The sequence below is a fragment of the Microcebus murinus genome, chromosome 12 (genome assembly GCF_040939455.1).
Source record: "Microcebus murinus isolate Inina chromosome 12, M.murinus_Inina_mat1.0, whole genome shotgun sequence".
NCBI classification, from domain to species: Eukaryota; Metazoa; Chordata; class Mammalia; order Primates; family Cheirogaleidae; genus Microcebus; species Microcebus murinus.
In genome coordinates, this window is record NC_134115.1 from 67,115,208 (window position 1) to 67,124,720 (window position 9,513).

Below are 9,513 nucleotides of genomic sequence, written 5' to 3' on the forward strand. Positions count from 1 at the left end.
GATTATTCCTCCAATGGTATATCTCTAACAACCCCTTGCTTGAACTCTTATATTATTATACATGGGAAATGTGAAGTCTCATATATCAAATCATAAAATTGTGAACTAGACTTTAATTCTCAGAAAAATTTTAGCATGGTTTGTTATAAAGATGGTTTATGAAAAATTTATAACAGTGATTGCAAAAGTCCAAGTGGGTTAGGATTACAAATGGAAAGGAGAAGTATCTTTTCTTATTATTAAACCTATGGCCAGATATCAATATTTTAGCAGAAATAATTCAAACATTTAGGGGCTTTACGAAAATGGAGGTTTATAGGGGATGATGGTTAACTTTTAAGCTTTACCTAACTCTGAGTTTGGTAATTCTGTTATGTTTGAGACCACTTTTGTTTCATTTCTGTACCCCAAAGCTTCAAGGAATTCACTGTCATACTACTCTAGGAAGGCAAAGAAAAAGGAATCAGAAAGAGTTCTTCCCATGTTAAAGCTAACCTACCCCTCATATAGTAGAGGAAGCAAAACAAGCTATAAGAATTGCCAGAATGTTTGTTACACTAGTGTCTATTCTCAACCATCCACGTCAGGACTCAATAATATCTAAAGAACTTTTTTAATAATTTTAATAATTTTTTTAATAATTTCATTTAGTGTTTAGTGATAAGTGTCCAAAGTTAATAGTCATAAGTAACTTAATATGAAAACTGTTCATTGCATACTTAACGTGGCCTTTCTTTAGGTTTTCCCCTGTTCTAATAAAGCAAGCCCCATTAAAACATAATTTATGTTCTAGATATACCACAAGCTGAATCATGTCCCATTTAAAAAACTGCTAATAAAGCCCTATAACTCACTTCAGTTATTAGATAGGTGTTATTCCCTATTCCCAACATAAATCATATAAAACCCTTTTACCATTACTCTTATGTTAGTCTTAGGAGGCCCTAATAGTAAATATAGTGTAGTTGTGCCTGTGTATTCATAGGGGATTGGTTATAGGACCTCATCCTACTCCCACCCCCTCATTCCTCCACCCCACTACCTTGTGAATACCAAAATCAGCACAAGTCCTTTATATAAAATGGTGTAGTATTTGCATAGAGCCTACACACATCCTCCCATATACTTTATATCATCTCTACATTATTTATAATAACTAATGCAATGTATATGCTATGAAAATAGTTGTTATACTCTATTGTTTTTATTTTATTGTGTATTTTTTTAAATATTTTTAGCCCGATTAGGTAAATCTAGAGATGTACAACTCACAGATACAGAGAGCTGACTGTACTAGTCCCTTACGTTGGTAAATGCATGTATCTGTTTGGGTAACTTAGAGAAGAAATAAGTGGTAGGGAAAAAGAATGATTGACAATAAGGAAAAGAATCAGCATTATTTCTCTGGAAGCTGTTTGTTCAAAAGAGAACAAGATTACAAAATACATCTTAATTTCATTTATGTTAAATTTGATAAAAAGTGTATCTTGACCTGATCACCCACCACCACCACCAAGGAAAAATAGTCTTTCTCTAAGCTAGGAGTAAACATCAAATGCCTAAATTAATTAATAAGAATAGTTAACATATACTGAGTAGTGACTAATGTACTAAACACTGTTCTAAGGTCTTTTCATGTATTAATTCATTTAATCCTCACAACATCCTTGAAGGTAGGTATTATATTATCATCTCCATTTCACAGAATAAGAAATTCAGATATGGAAAGTTTCAGTAACTGACCTAATTTACACAACTGCCTCCTAAAGTGGTAAAGCCTGTAAAGCCATTATACGATATTAGAATTAGTTCTTTACATTTCTACTGCCCTTTTAGACCATGAGTAACTTATAGGCAGTTGCCACATCTATTTATGTTGGTATCTCCAGTGACAGAACACAGGGTTTTTATATGGCCTTGATGAATGTTTGTTGAATGGAATCCAAAGAAAATTATAGGTGATTTTAAATTGAAAATTTTTATTTTTCTTGATTCATTTCTTCCCACAGATAATTTTGCTCATCGAACTGAAGTTCGGAAAGCCATAGCCAAAGATAAGGAATGGCAGGAACAATTTATTATTCCAAATTGGCCTCTGATTGATGAACAAGAGTTTGAGATTACTTATCTGGTACCATGGTGCAAATTAGAAAAGCCTCCAAAAGAAGGTAAGTGCTTCTTCCTTCTTAGACTTTGAGTTTTAATGAGTAAAATACTAAAGATCCAATGCTATACAGACTAAAGTTCCACAGAAGAAAAATAAAATTCTTTGTTTTATGTATGACTGTATGGTGAATGTGGAAATAAAAATGAATTTGAGCTCTTTGCTTATCCTTAAAACAATGAACATCAAATAATGAAGTACTTTTCCAAATTGGAATCTGACTGACTCTTAAAGGTTAGCTGTGTTATTTAAAAAGTCAACATCGTCAGTAAAAGTGGAGAAGTAGGAATTAGGAACAAGGAAAACAGGTGTAGATAGATAAAGGGAAGTTTATGAAATTTTGTCATAGTTTTAAAATGTTATAAATTTTTAAATATACAAGTATTTTTTTCCACAATTTTTTCCAATTCAGCTGATCTTGAATCATTAAGTACATTTTTGCTTGTAAGACTGACTGTTTTGAGGAATAAATTAACTTAAACTCTTAAGCTATATTATTGTAGTTTAACTTATATACCTTCTTCTTTCTCATTTCTCGGCTTGAAAGTAATTCCTTAAGATTTGTCTTCTTGCTGATTTTACTTCTTGCTCACTTAAGGAAATAATTACCTCAAACCAGTTTTAAACACAGGTCAGATTAGAAAAGCATAGACTAATTTAAATTTTATTTTATTTCTCCCATAAACTCAATATTGTATTTTATTTTAAATTACTAGAGATTTGAAAAGCTTTATTTGGATCCTAATACACTTAAAATTCCCCTTAGCTTTCAGCACTATCTAAATAAAATAGTTGGCTTCTGAACAGTGTCAGATCTTAGTTCTCTTCCTCTATGTTGTTCATAATTCTTTACTAACTATACTTTTTCCTTTTTCTTACTCAAGAAATCTAATCTAATCTGATCTTGTCCCCTAGTTTCTTTCTCTCCCCCTACCCCATACTTCTGACCAGAAGTTATCAATAAAATGCTTTTCAAGCTTTTACCTGGATATTTAGGAACAATAAGACCACCTCCTTCAGGGTTTTCTTTTTTCCTCAAAGGCTCGGACATGACTTCAGGTCAACTGTTTGTTTGCTGTTCTAGTTAGAAATGAAATCCTCTAAGGGGAAATTATACAAAGAAAAAAGTATTCTCTCTAAAAATTGAAAAGAAGAGGGAAATGTAGGAGACCAGATAATACTGCTATTATTCATTTCTTTTTTAAAAGTGTAGACTTGGCATTCTACTAAGTGAAGTATCCCCAAAATGGGAAAACAAGCACCACATGTACTCACCATCAAATTGGTTTTAACTGATCAACACCTACTGTGTTTCCCCAAAAATAAGACCTACCCATAAAATAAACCCTAGCAGGATTTCTAAGCATTTGCGCAATATAAGCCCTACCCCGAAAATAAGACCTAAGGATGGGCGTGGCTACGCAGCGTATCTGCACAACCCATGCATTATGTCCTGGAGTGTTTAAAGAAGACAGCAGCCCTTCTCATCTGCCTCATGAAAGCTCTATTGCTCGACATGAGAGATTGGGGCCAATGGTTCTAAAGGAAATAGTCACAAGAAATTCAGGATGGAATTCGGGGTTTGGAGAGTTATGATGATGTTCCGGAAGAAGATGACTTAACTATATTTGAATAAATGTAGATTGTTGTACCATACTTAAAAAAAATAATACATCCCCTGAAAATAAGCCCTGGGGTGTCTTCTTGAGGAAAAATAAATATAAGACCCTGTCATGTTTTCAGGGAAACATGGTAAGTGAGCATATAGTAATAACATTCATCGGGTGTTGGGATGTGGGAGGGGGAGGAGGCGATAGGTATATTCACACCTAATGGGTGCAGTGTGCACCATCTGGGGGATGGACACACTTGAAGCTCTGACTCGGGTGGGGTAAGGGCAATATACGTAACCTAAACATTTGTACCCCCTGTAATATGCTGAAATAAAATTAAAAAAAAAAAAGTATAGACTTGGGCAGCTCAAAAATCATATTTCATTATAAAGTGTCAATATCTGTTTGATTAACAAATTTTACAGATTAAAAACATTTCAGAGGGTAGTTTATACATAGCTTCCAGTCCTTTTTCCTTCTTTTCTTTGTGATTAAGCTTAACAACTGACCCTTAAACATGGACAAGGACTTTTTAACCATCAAAGCAAGGAAAAAGAATGCAGAGAATTAATAAATATGACTACATAAATATGTATACGTGGGTTACCCTACAAATATGGTCAGCCTTCTGCTGGAAACAAACAAACCTGATTAAAAATTTCTTGATTATCTTTTGTAAAATAATTCTTTTTCTCTCTATTCTAGGAGTCTATGAACTGGCTATTTTTCAGATGAAACCTGGTGGGCCAGCTCTGTGGGGTGATGCATTTAAAAGGTCAATTAATGCCCATGTCAATCTAGGCTACACAAAACTAGTTGGTGTATTCCACACAGAATATGGAGAACTCAACAGAGGTATAGTTGCCCATTCCTTCTATCAACTTGAAGCGTGTATTGGTGATCTGTTACATTTCTTGGGTCAGTTTATCTCTCTTTTTCATTATGGTCCATTTTAATTTTTATTTCCAAACTTTTAGTTTTTTATAATTTTAAGGGTTGTAAAAACTGGTTTACATATTATTTTTTTAGAATATTAATACTTTATGGAGCCTTTTTCAAATGCTAAACTGCTTCTTTCTATCGATACATCAAAATTATAAAATTTTAAAACTAGAGGGATCCTGGAGAAATATTCTTTTTTCCTCTAAATATATTTTTATTGATTTTTAAAAAATAAGATTACTCAGGGTAGAGAGATTGTTTCCAAATTGAAATGTACTATATATTTTTTACAAATGCTAAAAACGTGGACAAGCCCAAAGAAAAAAAATAAACTCATTTTCCATTACTTCAATATAATACTGCTATCATTTTTGTCTTTGTTATATAATGACATAGGAATACAAAGAACAAAATGTTATTAGATATAAACAGGCTAGAAACAGTGCATATTCATGGTTGATAATGACTTCATAACACTCTAGCAAGTTAGATAGCATGTTAGATAGATGGAAACATAGCATAATATGTAGCATGATAGATTGGCTGAGTTTATTTAATAAAACACTGATTTGGGGCACTTAATTTTTTTTTTTTTTTTTTTTGAGACAGAGTCTCGCTTTGTTGCCCAGGCTAGAGTGAGTGCCGTGGCGTCAGCCTAGCTCACAGCAACCTCAAACTCCTGGGCTTGAGTGATCCTTCTGCCTCAGCCTCCCGGGTAGCTGGGACTACAGGCATGCGCCACCATGCCCGGCTAATTTTTTATATATATATATCAGTTGGCCAAATAATTTCTTTCTATTTATAGTAGAGACGGGGTCTCGCTCTTGCTCAGGCTGGTTTTGAACTCCTGACGTTGAGCAATCCGCCCGCCTCGGCCTCCCAAGAGCTAGGATTACAGGCGTGAGCCACAGCGCCCGGCCTAATTTTTAAATTTGAAATTAATTGCAGCGAGAATTTCAGAGGGTTTTTGGTGCAAATCTTAAAAAATGTCTTTAAAGTTCATCTGGAAGAATAAATGACTAAGAATACCTAATAAAATATTTGAAAGACTGTATATCCAATTGCCTCCTCAATTTCCCTATTTGAATGCTCAGTGGATATCTCAAACCTAACATATTCAAAGCTGAGTTCCTGATCTTTACCCAGATATTCAATCTCTAGTAATATATCTAAAGGAAATAATCAGAATATACAAAAAAGTATTTTCAAGTTGAAAATATATGATGAGAAAACTTATGAAAATTATTACATGTCTGTCTTATACCATATGCTTAATAAAATTTAAATGGATTATAGATTCAGTATAAAAATGAAATTGTAGAATTATTAAATGGATGAATTATTAGATGAATTAATAGATGAGTAATTCATTCATATAGATGAATTTATTTAATAATATGGATGGGAACTATATTTCTAAACTAAGAGTTATGAAGAAACTATGAAGAGAAAATAATTAATTGATAATTTTATTATGCAAAAGCTCAAATTTTCTACATACCCTAAATCCCCATAAATGAAATCCAAAAGAAAAAAAGAAAAAATGAAAACTTCCCCTAAGGTAGACTACAGATGGCTGCCAAATATATTTTTTTAAAAATCCAAATTAAAACAATAATGAGATAGGATTTTTTACCTTGCAAAGATATATAGTTAGGTAAGGGAAAAATTAAGTACTCATACACTGTGTATAGTTCATGTTGGTATAATTTTTCCTTCCAAAAATTTGGCAATATAAATAAAAACCTTAATTTTTTTGTCTTTGCCAATACTGCTTCTAGGAAATATGCATGGATGTATAAATATATATTAATACATATATCTAGTGATATAGTAAGGACATTTGAAAGGACATAAAATATATAGTAGTCATGTATGAATGATAAGATTAAAGGTTCTTTTAAAGTCTCTATTTTAATTTTCTATACTGGACATGTATAACTTTTATAAGAAAAAACTACTGAAAATGGTGTACACACACTTTTTAATCTTAAATTCATTCTCAGCATAGTAGAAGAGTGATAATCTGCTGAGTATAAATTGATACATCATTTCCGGGGCATAGTATCTATGTCTTTTTGTTTTATCAATTTAAATTTTAGGAGTTTATATTAAGGAAATAATCAGATCCAGACTGCCTGGGTTCAAATCCTGGCTTCATCACTTACTAACTTTGTAACCTTGAGTAAATTGCTTAGTCTTACTGCACCTTAGTTCCTCATTTAGAAATTTCTCTAACCTACCACATGGATTATTATGAAGACTAAGTGAGTGAATACTTGAAACATGCTTAAAACCAGGTCTGGCACATAGTAAGCACCCAACAGATGTTCGTAGTAGTCATCAGCATTGTTATTATTGTAGGTGTACATTTAGGTGCTGCTCTCATGAAGCTTAGGTCAACATTGTTTACAATAAGGAAACACTGGAAACAATGTGGTATGACCTTAGTTATATAACAAATGTACTTATAATACACAAGTATACATACATATACAAAATTATATCAATGTATCTTATATAAGCATAAATATATATGCTATGTGTATATCATAAATATATAAACATATATAAAAATATGTATATATAAATGTGGAAAAGATACACCCAAATAGACAAGTAGTTTTTTTCAGGGTGGTAAGATTAAAAATTTTTCTCCTTTTATTTATCTGCATTTTCTAAAATCTATATAGCTAACATGTAGTTAATTTTAATTAAAGAAAGCTTATAATTATGTATAAAATATTTATTTCAGTATCTTGTGGAATACTGCAATATTGCAAATAATCTAAATAACAATAAGGGGTTGATATAAAAAGTTGTTATGTTACATAGATAAGGAGGAATTCATATAGCCATTAAAATAAGTATCATTGACATAGAAAATTCTTATATTGTTGATTTTTTAAAAATCTGTTTCTGAGCATAATATATTGAAAGACCTTAATTTGGTTTATTCATTTTTTTAAAAAAAAAACCCACACCATATATATATATATATATATATTTTTTTTTTTTTTTTTTTTTTTTTTTTTTTTTGAGACAGAGTCTCACTTTGTTGCCCAGGCTAGAGTGCCATGGCATCAGCCTAGCTCACAGCAACCTCAAACTCCTGGGCTCAAGCGATCCTACTGCCTCAATCTCCCGAGTAGCTGGGACTACAGGCATGCACCACCATGCCCGGCTAATTTTTTGTATATATATTTTAAGTTAGTCAATTAATATCTTTCTATTTTTTTTTTTTTTTAGTAGAGACAGGGTCTTGCTTAGGCTGGTTTAGAACTCCTGACCTGGAGCAATCTGCCCGCCTTGGCCTCCCAGAGTGCTAGGATTACAGGCGTGCACCACTATGCCCGGTGCCATATATTATTAATAATGGAGGTTTTTCTAGGAAATTAAGATGATACTAATTTTAATGTTTTCTTTCTTTGTATCATCTAAATTTTCTACAGTTTACCCAATTTTTTATAATCTGCTTTTTAAAAAATAAAATAAAATAGGAAGTGATAGAACCTGGAACTAGTCATAATTGTGCCTTTAACTATGTTCCTTTATGTATCCTCTTCAGCCTTCTGTTTCCAGTTTGATTAATTAATTTATAAATTTCTCTCCCAAATCTCTGACCCCTCTGAAATCTTATCACTAACATATTTAGCTTTACCTTTTTGATGTCACTATTTTGATTTAAAGAAAAAGACAACATTTCTGATTTATTTTTCAGTATTTCTTATTTATTAATGCCGTATTTTTTTAGAAACTATTTTTGGTTTATTTCCGCAGTTTATGTTCTTTGGTGGAACGAGAGTGCGGACAGTCGAGCAGCTGGGCGACATCGGTCTCATGAGGATCCCAGAGTTGTGGCGGCTGGTAAGCTGTTTCACTAGGCACAGATTATTTTTAGAACAAATTTGATTCAGTCAATAACTCTATATGCCTTCTTATGAAATGTTTTTCCAGTTCGAGAAAGTGTGAACTACCTAGTGTCTCAGCAGAATATGCTTCTGATTCCTGTGTCATTTTCACCATTGAAATAGTTTTCTACTGAAATACCAAGCATTTCATTAACTGGCATGAGATGTGCTAATAGTGCCTAAATTCTCCCAAGAAGTTCTCACTTATATTTGAAGGAGGTGGTAAGTTCATTTGCTGTATTTCTTGCATTTTTGAAAGCTAAATCTGTCCTTTGTCACCACCACTTCAGGAAATAGTTCTGCTCATTTTCCCTGGGGCATTTCAGTATCTACTGTACATTAGAAATACTTGTCACTGTTTCATGATCTTGAATCTCTCTTCTGTATTTTGACAACCTTTTGCTTCATATTATAGTATTTTCTTATATTCAAATAATGGTTTTACATTTCCTTGCCTGACAATATTTTTAAATTATCTATATACAATATCTATCTGTTTATCATGTCTGTTTCTTCCTAGATTTAAAAGAAATTTTTGCGCATTAAAGTTTATTTTGTTATATCCAATGGGATTTATAGAAATATTAGATCAAGTATATTTCTTTACTTTTGAAAAGTACAATATCATATGTGTCATCTGTATTAATTATGGTTTTCACATTAATTATTAGTCACTCTAACTTAGAAAATAATGTAAGTAGGTCACAGCATTAAAAATCTACAGAAGAGTCATTGGTTTATATGCTGAAATGTGTTTATTTATAATTAATTTTACTAATTTTTACTTCATTTTGGATCACTAACAAAGATCTTGGGACATTTGTTTGAAAGAGATCTTTATGTTTATGGAAATGCTTGTCCTAATAAAAGCCTACATATCTAT

General features: G+C 32.1%; 1 protein-coding gene across 1 annotated transcript in view; it reads left to right on the forward strand.

Moving 5' to 3' along the window:
* LOC105855726 (protein NipSnap homolog 3A) overlaps nucleotides 1–9,513 on the forward strand; it is a 15,144-nt gene extending 5,631 nt beyond the window's left edge. The window contains exons 3-6 of the mRNA XM_012736825.3: nucleotides 2,010–2,168; nucleotides 4,483–4,632; nucleotides 8,500–8,586; nucleotides 8,677–9,513. Of these exons, the coding sequence (XP_012592279.1) occupies nucleotides 2,010–2,168; nucleotides 4,483–4,632; nucleotides 8,500–8,586; nucleotides 8,677–8,753 (473 nt within the window). The 3' untranslated portion in view covers nucleotides 8,754–9,513. The remainder of the gene's footprint in view (nucleotides 1–2,009; nucleotides 2,169–4,482; nucleotides 4,633–8,499; nucleotides 8,587–8,676) is intronic.